General features: G+C 38.7%; 2 protein-coding genes across 2 annotated transcripts; both read left to right on the top strand.

Annotated features, from left to right (window-relative positions):
• The first annotated feature begins 2,705 nt into the window (after positions 1-2,705).
• Positions 2,706-9,031, top strand: LOC122073526 (copper-transporting ATPase RAN1-like). Its single transcript, XM_042638119.1, has 9 exons — positions 2,706-3,139; positions 4,095-4,706; positions 4,827-5,256; positions 5,407-5,732; positions 6,858-6,916; positions 7,009-7,351; positions 7,480-7,680; positions 7,796-8,053; positions 8,330-9,031. Exons 1-9 carry the CDS (start codon positions 2,819-2,821, stop codon positions 8,804-8,806), a joined length of 3,027 nt encoding a protein of 1,008 aa, XP_042494053.1. The 5' UTR covers positions 2,706-2,818; the 3' UTR covers positions 8,807-9,031.
• A 3,627-nt stretch (positions 9,032-12,658) lies between these two features.
• On the top strand, positions 12,659-18,552 carry LOC122073527 (ras-related protein RABB1b). Its single transcript, XM_042638120.1, has 6 exons — positions 12,659-12,956; positions 13,103-13,242; positions 17,219-17,301; positions 17,393-17,597; positions 17,745-17,813; positions 18,303-18,552. Exons 1-6 carry the CDS (start codon positions 12,911-12,913, stop codon positions 18,393-18,395), a joined length of 636 nt encoding a protein of 211 aa, XP_042494054.1. The 5' UTR covers positions 12,659-12,910; the 3' UTR covers positions 18,396-18,552.
• The last annotated feature ends 1,569 nt before the right edge of the window (positions 18,553-20,121 follow it).

Raw genomic sequence — 20,121 nt, 5'->3', positions numbered from 1 at the left:
CACCACTCCATCTGATTCATTTGCTTCTAAAAGCCAAGAAGATAAGACAGAGAAGGAAAGAAATTGGTTGAGACGACGTCCTCTCTCACATATAGTGGGTGAGATTAGATTGGATTACGAACCTTATAATCAAAAGATGAAAAGGCAGGCTTGGGAGAGCATATGGAGGGCATTTTGGTCAATTTAATGATGGATGAATAGATAATGGTAGCACATGTAGGGGTTTCAATTTTCAGCCTGAACCTATCGGACCTATATTCATTTTGAATTGTGGACCGAACCCTTATTGATTTAGCTTTGGTTTGGGGTTCTATGAAACCGACGAAAATCAAAACCAATCAGTTCGGTCGAAACCCATAGAAAACCAATACCGTTGAAAGAATTCACTATTTTTTATTTTGGCCTATTATCGGCCTGAAACCGATTTAGCCCAACCAAAATCAGACCAATTGACACACTATCTGCATGCTCTTTCAAGTCTAACGATAGATAATGTAGATTTAACGACTTAATTAATAGTTTTGATCAATTGTTCATCATATGTACAGGTGTCAATCGGTTGAACTAGGCCGGTTTAGATTGAGTCTAATCGGGCTTCTTATTTTTGTCATGATTGGCCCTTTAAATAATTGGTCTTCATAGGCTACGCATGGTCCCATTTATAAATAGTTGGTCGGGTATCAATCTTTAATCGACTAGCAACAATTGAGCTAAATAGGCCATAGATAGGCTTAAATGGGCTAATGACACATTTATCCCTATGCAGACTCTAAACAAACCTTAAATGTGTCCAAGTGAGTAAACGAGCCATCAATAGGTATCAAACATGTTGGATTTAAGTGGTTGGGTGTCTATTAGGTAACACCCTTGCACCGGGATTACAACAAATGTTAATTGGGCCAAGCTACGTAGCACCTTCATTAATGTAGAGGGCACTGAGAGCACGCGCATGGATATTTAACAGGGTTGAGATTTTTGTTCGTGGAGGATGAGATGATCATTTCGCACTATCTGTATCTGACATTCTTCATTTTTTCAATATTAGATTAAGTAGCGTCCTAAGAAAAGGAAAAATAAGGAGTAGGATCCACATCCTTATCCCAAATTTCCCCAACAGAAAAAACATTTATAGTACTCAAGTGAAGTGGGTGGGCTAACGAATTGGCCACTCCTTTGCCTCCACAAAATTGTCAAAAGTTGGCTAATTACTTGACACGTGTCATCCAACAGATGCTTTAGGTGCTGGGACAGTGATTCAAACCTAAACCATTCTTTGAAGTTGAAATTTTAGAGAGCCCTTACAATTTACTATTTGTTGTGGGCCAGTTAGCAGCCTCAATATTGACGTTGCACCAAGACATCACCAACCACATAAGTGACAATTGACAAAGACCAATAAACTTTGTTAGTCATTCATTTATTCCCTTCAAATTACTGTATCACCCGTTCATTAAATATATATATATATATATATATTTACTTAATTGTTTATAAATGCTTGTTTATAACAATATGGGAAAAAAAAAAAAACTACTGTTGAGGTCTCTTAAAACCCAATTTCGAGAATCGAAATCAGATTGATCGAATCAGTTACTTTAGATAAAAATCGAGTGTGATCCAACGTTTGGCCGATCGAGAGTGACTAACCTATGATGGGTTTTGGGGATTTAAGCCAAATCTAATACCTATTACTCCAATTACACATTGTTATTTTTTCTTATATCTCAATTAGACTTGATTAGTTTATCCAAAAAAAAAAAAAAAAATTTAGGAGAAGAAGATAAAAACTAGTGTGATAAAATTCCATTTCTTCCATGTTATTGCGTTTTTCAATGCATTTTATTGAGAGAATTCTCTTCTTTTATATTATTTTTTGATAAAAAGGACAATCATGCATGATTCACAGTCGTTTGCTCAACCATTGAATGATGGACTTTTCAATTATTGAATGGATATAATCATGTACAATACACCACCCATGCCCCTTATTTTTTTGAAGGAAAACATTTTTTTTTTCAATTTTTTGCTTTGTTTATCAACTGTTTGTTTTTTGTTAAGTTGTTTATCAACTGTTGACCACTAAGGAAACCTCACCAGGAGATGTCCTTAACTATTCCCATTGTTTTATACAAACAAGGTCACTCTTGATTCATTTCCACGTTATTCCCATTGCAACAATTTTGTTCAATAGGTCCCACCCAAAAGGAGTACTAGACACTAGACATACATAGGGACCACTAGTTTTGGTGCTATACCAACACGAATGTCATATGTGGGCACTATGTAGCATATAGGTTAAAATGGATGGTACTATGTTAGATCCAATGACCCACATTTAATCAAAAGTCCTACCCTTAACCATTAAGTGAGAAACTCAATTTTAAGCGGGTCATGAGCGGAAGGAAAAATTTTCACCTATCCTACTTAGTGGGATCCTCTTCTATGATTCTTAAATTGGATGGTTGAGATCATATAGTCCCGTAAGTAGGGAACACACGATCATCTGGTCACCAACCGATGAAATTATTTAATTAATGACAGCTTGGGTCCTTGCCTACTTGGAACCTTGGAAGTACAAACTCACCAAATGCAGTAGTACAGGGGATATGTTAGTCACGAAAGTATCATTTAAGGGTATTCCAGTCAAATAACAAGACCCTCTAAATTCTACTAATACCTTCTCCGCCATGAACAGCAGCGTCCTCGACGGGACCTGCTACTACTTGGAATTTGCAAAGCTAAGAAAGAAGACAGAAACGATAAAAAGCTTTCCTCTCTTGATTTTCTCTGTGTTTTGGGTCTCTTCTCGGCTCCTCTAATGGCTCCGAGTATCAGAGACCTTCAGCTAATGCCGGTTTCAGGTGTCGGTAGACCATCGGAGACTATCGTACCGGTGGATGATGCCGGCGACCTTGAAGATGTGAGGCTTTTGGATTCCTATGAGAATGAGGAGAGGGAGAAGAAGGGGTATGTGGAAGAGGATATTAGGAGAATTCAGGTTAATGTCTCGGGAATGACCTGTGCTGCTTGCTCCAATTCTGTGGAGGCTGCACTTGTTGGAATCCGTGGGGTTGTGAGGGCGTCCGTTGCTTTGCTTCAGAACAAGGCGGATGTGGTGTTTGATCCCAGATTGGTTAAGGTTTGTCTTTCGAATACTTGATTTTTTTTATTTGCTTTCTTTTGTTTTGCATGTTCATTGGTTGGTAACTTACTTGGGGGTCGTTTTTGATTTTGAGAATTTGATTCGCATTAAGGAATATTGGGTTGTTCAGTTTATATGAGAAACGGTGAATGTAACTAGCTTCTCTTCGAATGATGACCATATAGGTGTTAATTGATTGGCAGGGACTTCTAGCTTACTTCTATTCTTCAAGCTCTCAAAAAGATTTTTTTGTTTTTGTTATTGTCATCTGGGAAGTTTTGATCTTTACATTTTCCGTTAAATTGGTTGAGGTATGGAGCTCAAATGTGGTGATGGTATTCTGAATTCTTAATTATTCCTCTTAATTGTTTAAGGTTGTTAACATTGAGTGAGAGCAATGAGTCCACCATGCTTTGCATCAATTATCGACAATTAATGCTATGTTAGCATACCTGCATTATAGTTCCTCTCCTAGAGACTGCGATTATAATCTATTCTGTTTTCCTTGTCCATAGAAAAGCTTTTGGGCTGAGTTTGGATCACGAGAATCCAAACTGCAGAGAAACGCTTCTGTTTTATCTTGAATCATAAAACAGAAGCATTTATCCTTGGAAATTTCATACTTTTGACCTCCCACCTAAATAGGTGGATGTTTTGACTTCACGAATCATAAAAATAGCTCATTGTTGTTGCGACTGAAAATGCCATTTAGCACTAGATTTTATCCTTATCAATTAACCATGTTTCTTGAAATCATGGGAATGGGAACTCTCATTGTCCAAATTGACGCTTTTGACTTCAAGAATAATAAAAAAAATAGCCCTGTCTGTGTTAAGACTGTTTCTTAGTCTGAATAGTCAATATACTTGATAATTGTTACAAAAATATGGATCAGGGATTTTCTTGAAACTTAATGTACATTCCCTCTTACACCTGTATCTGTTGATTGCAGGATGAAGACATCAAGACTGCAATTGAAGATGCCGGTTTTGATGCTGAGATTCTACCTGATCCCAATATGTTTGGAACAAAAACACAAAAAACCTTGTTGGGGCAGTTCATGATAGGAGGTATGACATGTGCAGCTTGCGTAAATTCTGTTGAAGGTATTTTGAGAAAGCTCCCTGGTGTCAAAGGAGCAACTGTTGCCTTGGCCACTTCACTAGGAGAAGTTGAGTTTGATCCTGCTGTCATTAGTAAGGATGATATAGTTAATGCAATAGAAGATGCTGGTTTTGATGCTGCACTAGTACAGAGTGGTGAACAGGATAAGGTTTTGTTGGTGGTTGCTGGGTTGTCCGGTGAAGTGGATGTGCAGCTTTTAGATTCCATGCTTCGGGACATGAAAGGGGTGAAACAATTTAATTTTAACCAGAATCAGGAACTAGAAGTTCTATTTGATCCTGAAGTCATAGGTTCCAGATCTGTAGTTGATATGATTGAAGGAGGAAGCAATGGAAAATTTAAAGTCAATGTACAGAGCCCTTATTTGAGAATGACTTCAAACCATATTGAAGAATCTTCAAATATGTTCAAGCTTTTCATTTATAGTCTGTCTCTCAGTGTGAGTTTGATTTCTGTAGTTTCATTCATGACCTATCATGCTTTATAATTTGATTCTGTAGTTTCTAATCTTTTTTCTCTTTGCCCTTGTCACTGTTGATACTTGATGACATGGCCACAGATCCCTGTCTTCTTCGTGCGGGTAGTTTGTCCCAACATACCTCTCTTCTATTCTCTAATGCTTTGGCGATGTGGGCCCTTTCTAATGAGTGATTGGTTACAATTTTCATTGGTAAGTATTGTTCAATTTGTCATTGGCAAGCGCTTCTACATAGCAGCTGCCAGAGCACTGAGGAATGGATCGACAAACATGGATGTTTTGGTTGCACTGGGAACTTCAGCCTCTTACTTCTACTCTGTCTTTGCCCTTGTATATGGTGCCTTCACTGGGCTCTGGTCTTCAACATATTTTGAGACAAGTGCCATGCTAATAACATTTGTGCTGTTGGGGAAGTATCTGGAAATTCTTGCCAAGGGAAAAACATCAGATGCTATCAAGAAGTTGGTAGAACTCGCACCAGCAACGGCTATCTTGCTTGTCAAGGATACAGGTGTGCTTTCCCCTTTAAAGTTTTAGGAGCAGAATTTTTATCTTGATTCCTGAGTCTTGATTTGCTTTGTGGCCGAGCACAGCCACCATTTACCTGTTCTACTGATTCACAATAATTTGGTGGGTTGTTTCATTTAATATTGGGTTCCAGGTGGGAAATGCATCCAAGAAAGGGAGATAGATGCTTTGCTAATTCACCCTGGTGACACTTTAAAAGTTTTTCCTGGTTCCAAGGTTCCTGCTGATGGTGTGGTTGTGTGGGGTTCAAGTTATGTTGATGAGAGTATGGTAACTGGTGAATCTAAACCTGTTTTGAAGGAGGTCGATTCTTTGGTTATAGGTGGCACAATGAATTCTCATGGTGCTCTTCATGTACAAGCCACTAAAGTGGGGTCTAGCACAGTTTTGAGTCAGATAATTTCTTTGGTTGAGACAGCGCAGATGTCAAAAGCTCCCATTCAGAAGTTTGCTGATTTTGTAAGTACATGTAGTTCAGTATTAGCTTATGAGTGTGCTAGTTAGTTTGAACTGCATCTATGCCTGTTTTACCTTAAATTGGGGGAAAAAAGAGAACCTCCATAAACGATTAAATTATGTACCATGCTAATACTTTGAACAAGATTTATTTCAACTGCTGAGTTATTACCGTTTCTTCAACCCCATCAGTTACCAATCTGTACCTACTCTAGAAACTATGACTTACATGTTCATTCTTCCCCTAAAATGGGTCTATTGGTGTTTTAGAATTTACCTGGTACAGTCAGGGGATAGGGAATCTAAATAGTTGTCTTTCACCACGAATGTCCTATTATCCAAACAATAGAAGGTAGGGAGCTTGTCTTGTTTTCACATAGTCATGAGAGTCCCTTTCCCTAATGATTCCCCTTCCAGGATGGTGCTTCTAATGGTGGCAGCACTTGTTATTTGTTTAATTTCTGCTGGGCCTCCTGCTTTAGTTCCTGATAAAAATTGAATATTTTTCAAGCAGACTAACTTAAGCCATGGTTCACCCCCCCCTTTCTGGCCATTAGGATAAGTGAGTTTTCAGCTGGCTCTAAATCTGATAAGCGTTGAACACTGCAAGTAATCAAGTAAAATAAAATATAAGCTAAGCCAGATGAATTAAGTGATGGACTCAATAATGGTGTCTTCATTATTTATCCAAAAACTAAAGAGGGGAAAAGGAACAGAAGAGAACTTAATAATGGTAGAAATGAAAATACACAAACTTTCAGGAATCGAAAATTCCAAGAGAAATTATATGTGCAATCTGATAAAATCATGAGAAATTAGAAATAGGTTTTATAGTAAGTGCAATTGATGGAATGAGCATTGGTAAGAAAATATAATACCACCATATGCTTATTGTATGACACATGGTTGGGATCCCTAATACAGTAGGACTGACCCCTGATGGTGTTCCCACTTAGCCTTCCCCATGCCAGAAGATAAATCAGTTGCATTAATGTCAAACCTTGGTTGTCATGTTTATATTGTTCTCTTTCTTGGTTCAACTATTCCATTTTGTGGCTTCTTAGATCTCTGGTGGCAAGATGAATGAGAACCATGAACCTTGTTATAACTTAGTTGTCTTGCCTTCAGGTTGCAAGCATTTTTGTCCCTACAGTGGTTACAATTTCATTACTGACACTCTTGGGATGGTAAGTTTACTGTGGCGAATTGTGATGTAGTCACCATATACACACCATTCTGTTTAAATTTTGATGAAGTGTTCCATATCATTCCCATGCAGGTATATTTGTGGGACATTTGGAATGTACCCAGAAGAGTGGCTACCTAAAAACAGCAGTTGTTTTGTTTTCTCCCTCATGTTTGCAATATCAGTCGTGGTGATTGCATGTCCTTGTGCACTTGGCTTAGCAACACCTACTGCTGTCATGGTTGCAACAGGCGTTGGTGCTAATAATGGTGTCCTTATAAAAGGAGGAGATGCTTTGGAAAGGGGTCAGAAGGTTAAGTGTGTGGTATTTGACAAAACAGGTACCCTTACACAGGGAAGACCCACAGTCACAACAGTAAAAACTTTTACAGAAATGGATCGTGGAGACTTCCTTACTTTGGTTGCTTCTGCAGAGGTTAGTCCAGATCTTCTAATTGGTTTCAAGATTGTTATTTTGTTTCACTTGATATGTTATTGATATAAACTGTCGAATTAAACATCCTATTGACAATTGTTCCTTCTATTTTTCTGCTGATGATGTAGGCTAGCAGTGAACATCCATTGGCAAGGGCATTAGTGAATTACGCACACCATTTCCATTTCTTCAATGACCCATCTGTTGCTAAGGATCTCTATAATGAACACAAAGAGCCTAATTTCTCCGGATGGCTTCTTGATGTCTCAGACTTTTCTGCTTTGCCAGGGAGAGGTGTGCAGTGCTTTATACATGAGAGAAGGGTTTTGGTAAGCTTTTGAACTTAAATTCATTTAAATGCATTCATGTACTCGTATAGGAATTATTGAAGTATAATTGTGCCTTATCGATATTTTTTTTTGTTTGACATTGTATGATGATCAGGTTGGTAACAGAAAACTATTGCTTGAAAATGGCATTAATATACCAGATGAGGCTGAAAGCTTTTTGGCGGAATTAGAGGAAAGTGGAAAAACAGGGATAATTGTGGCATATAATGATACTCTCGTTGGTGTTTTGGGACTAGCAGATCCTCTTAAGAGAGAAGCTGCCGTTGTTGTAGAAGGCCTAAAAAATATGGGTATCCGACCGGTCATGATTACAGGGGACAACTGGAGGACAGCAAAGGCTGTAGCTAAAGAGGTTTGTTTCATCTCTGTTTAAACTTCCATAGCTAAACCTCAAGCATCATATCATGTGGATTGATAAGTCCATGCTGAATTGGGGGTTTCTCTTCTCTTTAAGCATAGATTTATCTCTCTCTCTCTCTCTCTCTCTCTCTCTCTCTCTCTCTCTTTCTTCGTTTAATTTTTTCAAGGGAATTTACTTGTTTCATGATTATTTTTTCCCTCCTGATTATTAAATTATTAACATGCTATACCGAGAGATAAGGTCAACATAAATATTCATGGCTGGCAGGTTGGCATTCAAGATGTGAGAGCAGAGGTGATGCCATCTGGAAAAGTTGATGCGATACGTTCGTTTCAGAAAGATGGAAGCATAGTTGCAATGGTCGGTGATGGTATCAATGATTCACCTGCTCTTGCAGCTGCCGATGTTGGGATAGCGATTGGGGCAGGGACAGATATTGCTATAGAAGCTGCCGATTATGTGTTGATGAGGAACAGCTTGGAAGACGTCATTGCAGCCATTGATCTCTCAAGAAAGACCTTCTCCCGTATCCGATGGAATTATGCGTTTGCAATGGCATACAATGTTGTTGCCATCCCAGTGGCAGCAGGAGTTTTCTTCCCTTTACTGAGGTTCAGGTTGCCGCCTTGGGTAGCTGGGGCATGCATGGCCCTTTCATCTGTAAGTGTTGTATGTTCTTCTTTGCTTTTGAGAAGATACAAAAGACCCAGACTTACAACTCTACTTGGGATAACTGTAGATTGAAAATAATAGTGTCAATAGAAGGAAAAAAAGTTAAAAAAAAAAAAAAAAAAAGACTGGGAATGGAATGGCAATGAGATTGTATTCCATATCCCAATTTTGGGTCATTTCTTTACTTTGTTGAGATACCATGGGGGTGAATCTGCCCCCTCCATTGTGTGGAGATCTCATGTACTTGTATCCATCTCCATTTTCCACTGATTAAATGAAAGAATCATTTATGTGTTCCCTGATTGGCTCTCTCATTTGCATTTATGCTTAAGGTTTTCCAGAGAGTCCTAAAGCCATTTACAAGTGAAGCAGCCCTCAAGTTTCCTTGGAGTGCTGCCAGACCATGGTTTAGAAGGTCCAATCCTAAAGTATTGATCATTACAAGTTTCCAATAGTTCCAGTAATGTTTAAGTAGTTTAATTTCAATTGGGATGTGTTGGGCATTAGGATTATGTCCTTTACCCAATCAACAAAGAAGGTGATATAGGGCTGATTGGAGAGCAAGGATCCATATAGCTGACCCCATTTAGTTGGGATAAGGCTATGTTGTTGTTGTACCCAATCAGCAAAGCTGTTCACTGAGATGTGGTCTGTGGGGGAGTAACACTGATCCTGCTTGACCACTTTCAATTTCAGTGGACATGAGTGCATGACTTGACTCCTTGGTTAAAAGCCTAAACACATGGAATGATCAATCTTCACTGGAATTGAAGTTTTCATATTCTGTTAGTAATGAGGAGTGTCTTACATTGATGTGTAGAACCATAGACGAGATATACCATACTGATATGCTTTGTTGCCAGTTGGAGTTGGCTCGCTCAGGTTCGATTGAAACTTCAGTAAACCCTAGGGACTGAGATCAGAGCCCTTACCAAATGAACTGAGTTTATAATGACTGAGTTCTTATTTTACCCAATCCTCAACATGGAGAATGCTAAAACTATATCAGCAGCTTTATAATGGAGCTCAGGATACTCTACATCATCAAAAACCATGTCCAAGTCCATTTCCCTCTCTGAGTTCTCTTCTGCCGTTCTTCCATGGTCGACGGTGAACACCAACTGCTTGGGAAGGCTAATCTGGCTGCACATGGGACTTTTTGCATGTGACAGAAATGGTGAGTCGAATGGGTTGACTCTGTGCACAAAGTATCTACTCTGAGATGATGGACTTTCCATGGCTCCTTTTGATTACCACCATCGTCACTGACTGGAATTTTGGGTCATGGCATTGTCTGTGCAGAAGGCCCTGCGACATTGGAGAGGTATCATGGGATGGATTTCTTTGGGTATGTGCAGAGCCGCTCTGAGACGAGCTGGCTCTTTCTGGTATCGATGATGATAAGCTATTTGTAGGTAAGCACAAAATGGGTTGGATTGCTTTAAGGTATGCAATTTTCTCACATTCAAAACCCAAAGTTGCTTCAAGAATCATTGAAGGTAAGACATTGGAGAAAATCAAACTCTCTGTTATGAGTTGCAAGTAGTTTGGTTCTCTCCAATTCTCACATTCAAAATCCATGCTGAATTTTCCATAGGGTCAGAAAGATGATGCTTCAGTCTTCCAAAAACCGCCACTTGTGCTATTTTCTCACAAAGGATTGAAGGTGAGATATTGGAGGAAACTAAACTGGTTCTTGGCTCAAACTTCTTACAGTTTTAGTGCCCTCCAATTCTCACATTCAATCTCCATGTTCATCCTTCTATGAAACCGAAAGGGGCTCCTTTCCATCCTCCCATTCAAGAATTCTGTTCCTTGTTGAAGACATGAACACCACTCCTATTTATATACTTTTTTTTCAGGCATTTGCATGCTGTTTTGCAATTGTTCTTCCGGATCACGTGAAATGTGTTGGATGCAATGGAATTTTAGGGGAAAAAAAAAAAAAAAAAAGATCAGCCAGGAAAAATATCTGATTGGAATCTTTCCATACCAACTCCCCCACCCCTTTTAATTGGATAGAGCTTCTCAGGCTCAACTGCACCGCAGACACTCTACATGGAAGTTCTGCTATCATGTGGGGTTTGTGATATTACTGCGATCACATTTGAGGGAGAGAGAGATTTTTTCTTTGGTGGTGATGAGAATAATCCCACATAAGCTAACTATGAGACATTTTCCCTTTATATGTCAAATAGGGCTCTCCCCCTAATAGTTTAAGTTTTTGGGTTGAACACTTTAATTTTGTATTTAAGCATTATGCTACTATGTTAATAATATATCTATTGGACTTCTATGTTTAATAGCTTAAGTTTTTAAAGTTAGTCAGCCTCTAGCCAATGACTAGTTTCAGGGTGGTGGGTGGTACCATGAAAAATATAGGTATTGGTATTTGTATTTGTCTCCATCGATATCAATATGTATTGGACCATATCACTCTTTTGCGAAAATCTGATTTCCTTTGGAAGATCGCAGTGTGATCTCGCTATTCTTGTTTTTCTTTTCGTTTGTTCAGGGCCTAGTACCTCGGTGGCATTTTTGTCTTTTAATAATCTTATTTTTTATCATCAAGATTTAATATATCCTTTACTCATTCACTCAAAATGTTTTTTTTCTTCTTCTTTCTCTCTTATTAAAGAAATTTACCCTTACTAAAAGCCATTCCGTCGATACAGGATCAATTAGGTATCAACATTGAGTGCGAATCAGGAACACGAACCATTCTTGTACAATCCTAATTTATATTCATCAATATTAGCTTCAACTGATACTGATACGAATTGGTTATACACATTTGATATTTAAAACCAAGACGCTTTTACTTGATCTAATGTAGAAAAGCCGCAACCACTTTCTTTTTAATAGGAATGAATGAATGATTCCTAACCTTCTCTTTTTATACTTTGCCACCCTATATGGTTTTGTTTATTAATTTCAAAGTCTATATTCCAAGGAAGAGAGCCATAAACATGTTTATTTCTTTTGTGATCTGTCCAAGAAAAATATAAAAATAAGTTGGGAGTTGATGATGAATCTAAAGATTCGAGTTTCCTACATGTTGTACAACTCTATTTAAAATATGGGAGAAGGTTCTCCATGCAATCAATATAAAAGAGTATACCGGTGCAACAAAATAACATTATATATTTGGAGCTATGAGAGAGAGAGAGAGAGAGATTGACATAAAAATATTAACGTAGCCTACCCCAACAGCTTAAAGAACCTTTTCCATTAAAATATAAATGCCATGTAGGTTATGCTTTCGTGTTCTCTCTCTCTATGTGTCTCCTACACATTTTCTCTCATTTTTATCATATTTTATCGAATCTTGTTTCATGCTCTCAATTGACCATCTTCTCCACCCAATGAGGTTTAGAAATCATTCCCGCAAAAGAGAAAACATCTTTTTTTTTTTTAATTAAAGAAAAGAAAGCACCTCAGATTCTATTATTTATTTTGTAATTTATTTAAGTGTGAGGGTTCTTAAAAAGAACCCCAAGGGGGTTAACACAATTGGGTTGGAAGGGACATGGTAATTACCTCAGGAAGCAAGGTCCCGTAATTAGACCTTCCCTAAAAAAGCAAAAAATGTCTTTCATAGAGGGGTTGGATAGTTATTTTGCCCCTTATATTTAGACGTAGGGCAAGGCAAGCCCCAATTGATGATATTATGCCATTTGTAGGGCCGTGTTAGATAGCATTATTTAAAATATCTTTTAAGTCTAAAACACATTCAAGAAAATAAAAAATAATTATATTTCATGCATTTTACTCCCAAAATCTATTCCGAAAATACATTTTTTACAGCCAAAATTCCATTCAAACTGAGATTACAATTTAAAACGGATCATTTACACGTTAATCACACGTAGATAATTGAGACACCTCTAATGAAACATCATCACTGCATTAATTTTAGTTTCAACTGGAAAATGACAAAATTACCCTTTTCAAATTTCATCACAATCGTCGCCGCAGACAAGCGGAAAGCATATCTTTCTTTATGTTCTTAGCCCTTAAGTTACCTATCTATCTTCCCTTCCGTTTGTCCAATTTGCAGAGCTGAGAAAGCTCTCCTCCTTACTGCTACTAATCCCATTACCCATTCCTCTTCATCTCTTCCACTTTTCTTCTTCATAGATTGTTTCCTTCTCTCTTCGTTCTTCGATAGGAGACATGTCTTACGATTATCTCTTCAAGTACATAATCATCGGAGACACAGGTACAGTTTTTCTTCTTCTTCTTCTTCTTCTTCTTCTTCTTCTTCTCTCCTTTTGAATTGATGATGAAAACCATTTTCCCGATATTCGATGCGGCAGCTCGATTTTGAGAGACCATTGATGTTTCCTGTTAAATTCGGAGTTGCAGGTGTGGGGAAATCTTGTCTTCTGTTGCAATTCACGGACAAAAGATTCCAACCTGTCCATGATCTTACGATTGGCGTCGAGTTTGGTGCTCGGATGGTCACAATCGACGGCAGTCCCATCAAGCTTCAGATTTGGGACACGGTCAGTATCTGTTCTGGGTCTTTGATTTTTGTTGGTTTCAGTCTCTATCTCCATTGATTGCTCTGTGACAAGCATGAATTATAAACTATGTGCCCAATTCTTATTTTTTTGGAAGTCTGACTGTAATAGATATTACATTAAGCATAGCACGTCTCATAAATGGTGCTCTGGTGTTTTGACTTGTGATTTGTGAAGGACCAATCGTATCTGGGTTATTTGATTTTATTAATCAGATGAAGACTGTTGACGGGGTACAGTTTTTAACTAACCACCAATGGGAAACAACAATATAAGGCATATACAACGTATTCGGGGGAGGAATATCACTTTCTGAAAATGTTATTTTTACATAATACTTTATTATTGGAACAGAGTAAGTGATCTGTAATTTAGGAAGGCTTCCATATCTGATATAGAGTTATAATAGATATATGCCAAACTTTAGCTACATTTTTTTGATATTCACTATTTCGGCTAACTGAAGAAAGAAGGAGAAGCTTTTGAACGGAGAAGTGTAGCTGGTTTTTCATAGTTTGGAGTGTGGGGTTAATTTTAGTCTCTTTTTCCTGTAGGGGAGTGGGAGGGGATTAAGCTAGATTTTGTTTTGGTTTGTTGTGTGGATTTGGCTATTAAGTTCCCTTTGTTTTGTTTCTTCCTTTTTCGGACTTTGGTTGCAAGGTTGCCTCTTCTGGTGCTCGTTTCTTGCTATACTACTCTGCTCCTTTTCTTCTCTATTGTGTCTTTCTTGGGGGAGAGAACAGAACCTTCCCCGCACCGCCCACCACCCACCACCCACCACCCACCCCCCACCCTTTTTTTGGTTGGATTCCTAGACTTTGAAGTAGGGTCTTATTACTATCATGTGTAATGGATTCCGACAGCTCTATCAGTCGATTCTCCTGGAACCTATCTTTCCTTCTTGCTTCTCTATTTCTTTTAGTTTTCTTTATAGTTTATTTTGATTTATATACCCTTGGACTTATTAATTTGCACCCGGGGTGGGGGGGGATATACTCATATACCTTTGAACCTTAAGTGTTTCTCTACCTATGTTTCCCATTTGCCTGTAAAGTTCCTAATATCCAAATTCCATCTCCAAAGTAAAACATTAATTTCCAGTCCTGTTTTTGTTGTAGTACTTTTCTATTTTTCCCTTTTTAGATCTTACGTTACATTTCACTTAGTCTTTTTAATCCATGATCCTGTACTAGGTTTTGTTTTTGTCTCCTACATTGTCCATTCTCTTGGGGAATAGTTAACGCAATCAATTAACTTCATCATAATACTCACAAATTTCGTTGAATGTCTTGATTTTCCTTCAAATATGTTCTTCAACGAAAGACACAGGAAAAATTCTCATAAGAGTTCCTCTCTAACCTACTGGATCACCTGGACCAGCTGCGAAGGATAAATAATGTGTCACTGAGAATATCAGATGCCCTAGCAAACCCATAGACGAAAGTTGACAATGCCCTATTTTCTACGCAATGCAATGCTCTATTTTTTCAAGCTATGCATGATTAGGTGCTTGATGGATTATCATTTCCCGGAACATAGTACACCCAATTAGTGAGAAAATCACTCCTGTGAATGAGGCTGACCATATGAACCTATCTTTGGAGAAGAAATCCTGTTTACTGTTATTAGTGTTGGATATTGCATTCTTCCTTAGGATCTTGGGGCATCACCTGATTGTTTCTGCATCATCCATGATTATGTATTCAGTTGCTATTGATGCCTTAAGGCCACTATGTCAAGGTTTCGCCTAGGAAACAATATGCCCCTGGAAGACCAAGGTGACAAGTTGCCTTATGTGCCAGGGTGCCCGGACGCAAAACCTGATATCTTGTTCTTTTTTATTTTTATTTATTTTTATTCATTTCTCAATCTGGCCTTACATGTTATGATATCATGCTTTAGGGTGTAATGCAGGAGCATTTCCAGCTTCAAACAAATGGTGTTTCTTGTTGAAAAGTCCATATTTATCTCAGGGAAAGTTGTCCATGCAAGGGACTGCATAGACAACTTCCTTTTTTGAGAGATAAATCATTTTGGATCATTTGATTTATTTCCATCACTTGTCTTTTGGTTAACATTTTTTGTGATGTCAAAACTTGTTTACTATAATTTTGGTGCTGTTTGAAAGCTTTTTGAGTTACCTTTCTAACAAGGCAAGTATGTTACGACCATAAGTTTATTAGGGAAGTTCTGACCATTTAAGTGATAAAGTGATAAAATGTTAGGCTTGGGCGCCACTTGGCCCCCTTATTTTGCAAGAATGATGTAATTACTTTGAATTTGCAATTTTATTTTGCCCTTTTATTCAATTATTATTAAGACCTGATATCGTGTGATGGAATTTCTTTGATTTCTATTGCAATCTTTATTTCTTTCTCCCTATCCCCTGTCTATCAATCCTGAGAAACGGGATGGAAGCTCTGATATCTTTAAGATGAGGCCTAGCTTGTTACCCACTAGGCCTGTTAACCGCAAAAGGTGTAATTTTTTATGAACCCACATGAGTTAGTAGATTAGAAATTTGGATATAATATGTTGTTATGGTATAGGCACAAATACCCCCCCTTTTGGGCTTGAACCAATCATTAGGTGCTTGTACATGGAATTATATACTGCTTCTCTTGGCCTTCATTATCCTGAACTGAACACGGCTCCTCACAAGCTTTCCACAGGTTTAGTTTGCTAGTCGAATTTGCATGAAACCGCATTTGCTTCAAAAACATCTAACAAGTAATGATTTCATGTAATGAAAAATCTCCATATAGTCATGGTTGCAAGTGCCATGTGAGGGTAAACATCTAGGAGTCAGAACCATCTTACTACTAAATCTCGGGATACGGAACTTGGCTTATATGGATCTGCCAAATGTTGTATAGACATATCATACATAACAATTGTATGCTATTTTTAAGTAACCCCGAAAATTAATAGTTAGCTACATCCATTATGTGTATATATAATCTGGGTGCTTTCTTATTTTTTTATATAAAAAAATGAAGACATTTAGAAACTAAAGTATGCAATGTGGTATTGCAACTTGACTTTAAGTACTCCAAATGAGTTAAGTAGAAAATACACTTTTACATGTAGGGATCCCATCTCTCATGCGAGCACTTCCCATGTATCATGTTGTAATTCTCCTATTTCAAGAATGCCATCATCTTCTGTTTAGTTGGTCATCTACAATTTTCTGACCTTCACCAAATGCCACTATAATGAAATTGCATCTTTTGGAAAAGATATGTTTTACACATTGCTTTCAAGCCCAATTCAGCCCATAATAAGTCCACAATTTATGTTATCTGCAAGTGCAATTAATGTTACATATCCAATGCCACTCCCACCTGCACCGGCACCCCCATCTGAGAGGTGTAAACTATGTTGTGTGAAGCCTGAAATGTGTACATTGAAGTACCTCCGGGTATCAGAGATCTGAACCCTTGTTTTGTTGATTTGGCTGGTGCCTTTATAATGTGCAGAGTCAGTTGTGTATGGACTATAGAGCTTTCTGAGCAGTGGAAATTGAGATGGGTTGCTTCGTTGAGATGGTAAAAGATATCTGTGGTTTACAATTGAACCTTTTTTGGGGTATATCTGCATAAAAGGGCCACTACCCTGTGCTTGTCCCGCCTATGTGTGGTCCTGTAAGGGGTGACTTTGGAGATGGTCCTATTTTTGGGCATGTTTTGCCCCAAGTGGCTGCTCTCAAGACTCGAACCTGGGCATTTACCCTGGCAGCCCGAACCTTGTCCTGCTGTGATAAATATTTTTTCTAGAAAAAGTTTTCGAAGTTGGCGTGCTAAAGTTGTAGGAGCCTAATATGAACTGTTAATTCTCTATTTGCTTATGAATACGTTTCTACTGCAAATATTGGTTATTGGATGGCATATCAGGTTTGGCATGGAAACTCAAACAATGTTATGAAAATCTAAATCAAGAATCTGGGACCTTTTCTCAGGCTGGTCAGGAATCCTTCAGATCCATCACTAGGTCCTACTACAGAGGAGCAGCTGGTGCACTACTGGTTTATGATATAACCAGGTAGGCATATATGTGGTGGAAGTGTCAGGTTGGTTGGATTTTTGTTAATGTCTCTAACTGAAAAAGGGTTTATTCAATCCTTGTCATCTAGGAGGGAGACATTTAATCATCTAGCAAGCTGGCTCGAGGATGCCCGGCAGCATGCCAATCCCAACATGACAATCATGCTCGTTGGGAACAAGTGTGATCTTGCCCATCGGAGGGCCATTAGCAAAGAGGAAGGGGAACAATTTGCAAAGGAAAATGGGCTTCTGTTCATGGAGGCATCAGCAAGAACAGCTCAAAATGTTGAGGAGGTAATGCACTTAAACCCTAGTTGATCCTTTCCATATACTGTTGCCTTAGTGTTCCATAGTCTTGCTTGACAAGTTATAACCCTATTTACTTTTCCACTTCTATACACCTAATGTTACAATACTGATGAAGAGGAAAAAAAAATCCAGGCTTTCATAAACACTGCCTCAAAGATACTGCAGAAGATAAAAGAAGGCGTGTTTGATGTATCAAATGAGGTAAAATATTCTTATTTGGCGTAATTCCCACTGATCACAAGATGTATTCCATTTTGAAAATTTTCTAGTACTGTTAATTACAACTCCAGAGCAGCATCCATTGAGAGCAAATTTAATGCACACATGTGCATGCACACATGCAAAACATACATTGAAACATGTCTGTACGCAAGCACCACAATACACACACCACGAGCATGCATGTGAATGAGCCTCTACGTGCACAATCACTTGTTGCATGTAAATTTATATGTTTGCATCTGGATGGACAATGGAATAACAAAACCTGCCATCCAACAATTGACCCCGATCATAGCCTAGTGGTGGAGAACCATCGGATGTTAGGTTCAAATTCTCCCCTTCGAATTAATGTCAAAAGGTCTTGGGAGGGATGGCAGATTCTTCCTTTACTAGACCAAAGGATTTCTTTTGTTATATAAGGTAAAATGAAAAAGGCCTCGTATCTGATCATCTTTGTTATGATGATAGTCATCAGGCATCAAAGTTGGGTATGGCCGACCACAAGGGCCAGCAGGTGGTCGAGATGGAACTGTTGCTCAGAGTGGAGGATGTTGCAGCTGATATGACTCTGTTTCCAATCATTGTGTATTTGATATCTTGACACAATCCTGTAAAGGAATTTACTCTTTTCTTTTGAAGTGATGTAATTTCCAGTAACATGAAATGTATAGTCGTTCCTTGAACAAGTGTTGATATCAGTAACTCCTTTTGATTCAAATTGTCTTTGAAATGATCCTCTTTGGGTTGGATTGTTTTGCATTTGGGTGATTTTATGAAAAGGGGTTTTCCCTTGGATCCATGAAAAAAGTGAGATGATTGCTATAATGGTCCCTTTGATCTGATTGGGGAGGCTTGTCTCAACTTAGGGGTGTCAATTCCTGAACCGAACTGGTAAAACCGGTCGGATCAAACCGATAACAACATGGACCGAATCAAACTGAAGCCTTATTGGTTTGGTTTGGTTTGGAGTATTGCAACCCCAAAACCAAACCGAACCTCACCGAAAACCGGATGAACCTGAAATCAAACCGAAACCAGCTCAAAACCCGGATTGAAACTGAAACCAAACCGGTAAGAAACCGAGACACTCCAAAATTCATTAAAAAAAATCAAAATTTGCATAGTTTTGTATACATTTGTATAGAAAGTCGAATCCAAACTGGACCAAAAATCAAAATCAACCCGGTTACAAATCGATTTAAGAAACCGAAGAAAAACCGAAACCAAACTTCACCGAAACCAAACCAAAACTGAAATTTTTTTATTGGTTCGGTTTCGGTTTCAGCTTTCCCACATCGAAACCAACTCAGCCTGGACCGAAATCGAGCCAGACCGACCGATTGACACCCCTGACTCAACTGTTGCACCTTGAAGAAAGACTCCAAAAAAGATTTGTGCACCTCTGGCGGCTTATGAAGGCATATATGCTTGGACGTTAAAACAAGAGCAAATAGCTGCTGGGCTTGCTTAGCTTCCAGTTCCATGTGGGGTTATGGAGAATGAGAATACAAAAGGGACCCATCTCATGGTACCATTAACCCATGGACAAGTTGTGGTGTGGAGTCTGTGGAGTGGAGTGTGGACCCATTATTTGTTGGGAACCGTACAGATGGGCATCAATCACATTCAGTTTCTTAAAAAAATGGAATCGGACAATCGGTAGCCCGGATTGGATTGGAATCAGGAATTGCGATCCGGATCCAGACTTGTTTTGAATTGGCCAGTGCATCGCTTAGATTGGCAATAAAACTCTGTCAGTTTACTGTAGGTAACATTAATGTATGCGGCCAATGAGAAAATATGTAAGAACATCTTCAATGCACAGCAGGATCAATGAAAAAGAGTTGCCACCAGCTCGGGGTTGGATCAAATGATCGGACGGGCAAACCAAAAGCGGGTGGAAACTGGAACCCACATGAGGTCACGGGGACTCGGGGAGGGTTTATAGAGTGATGGACATGAAACCCAAACTCCCATTTCCCAATTTCACACCCATCATGCGGGGACTTTCATCCTCTGCCGCGGGTGCGGCCGTGTGATGAAGATCTGATGATTGAGAAGCCACCGACACACCCTCCAAGGCTGTGCTGGCCATCAGATCCTCAACACGGCCCAGCTGCACCTGTGGCAGAGGATTTTTTTCGATCATGCGGGGCCTACGACATAATAGTGACATGTAGTCCCGTCACTTCATAAATTTCATTATCACCAACGACATAACATTAGCGAGTGAACTCTCAAATCTCAACTTCACGCTTTACCATTGTCACGTCTGGGTGATTGTGTA

This window comes from Macadamia integrifolia, chromosome 3 (assembly GCF_013358625.1).
Source record: "Macadamia integrifolia cultivar HAES 741 chromosome 3, SCU_Mint_v3, whole genome shotgun sequence".
NCBI classification, from domain to species: Eukaryota; Viridiplantae; Streptophyta; class Magnoliopsida; order Proteales; family Proteaceae; genus Macadamia; species Macadamia integrifolia.
Note: the sequence above shows the minus strand (reverse complement) of the source record. Positions and strands in the feature narration are given on the sequence as shown.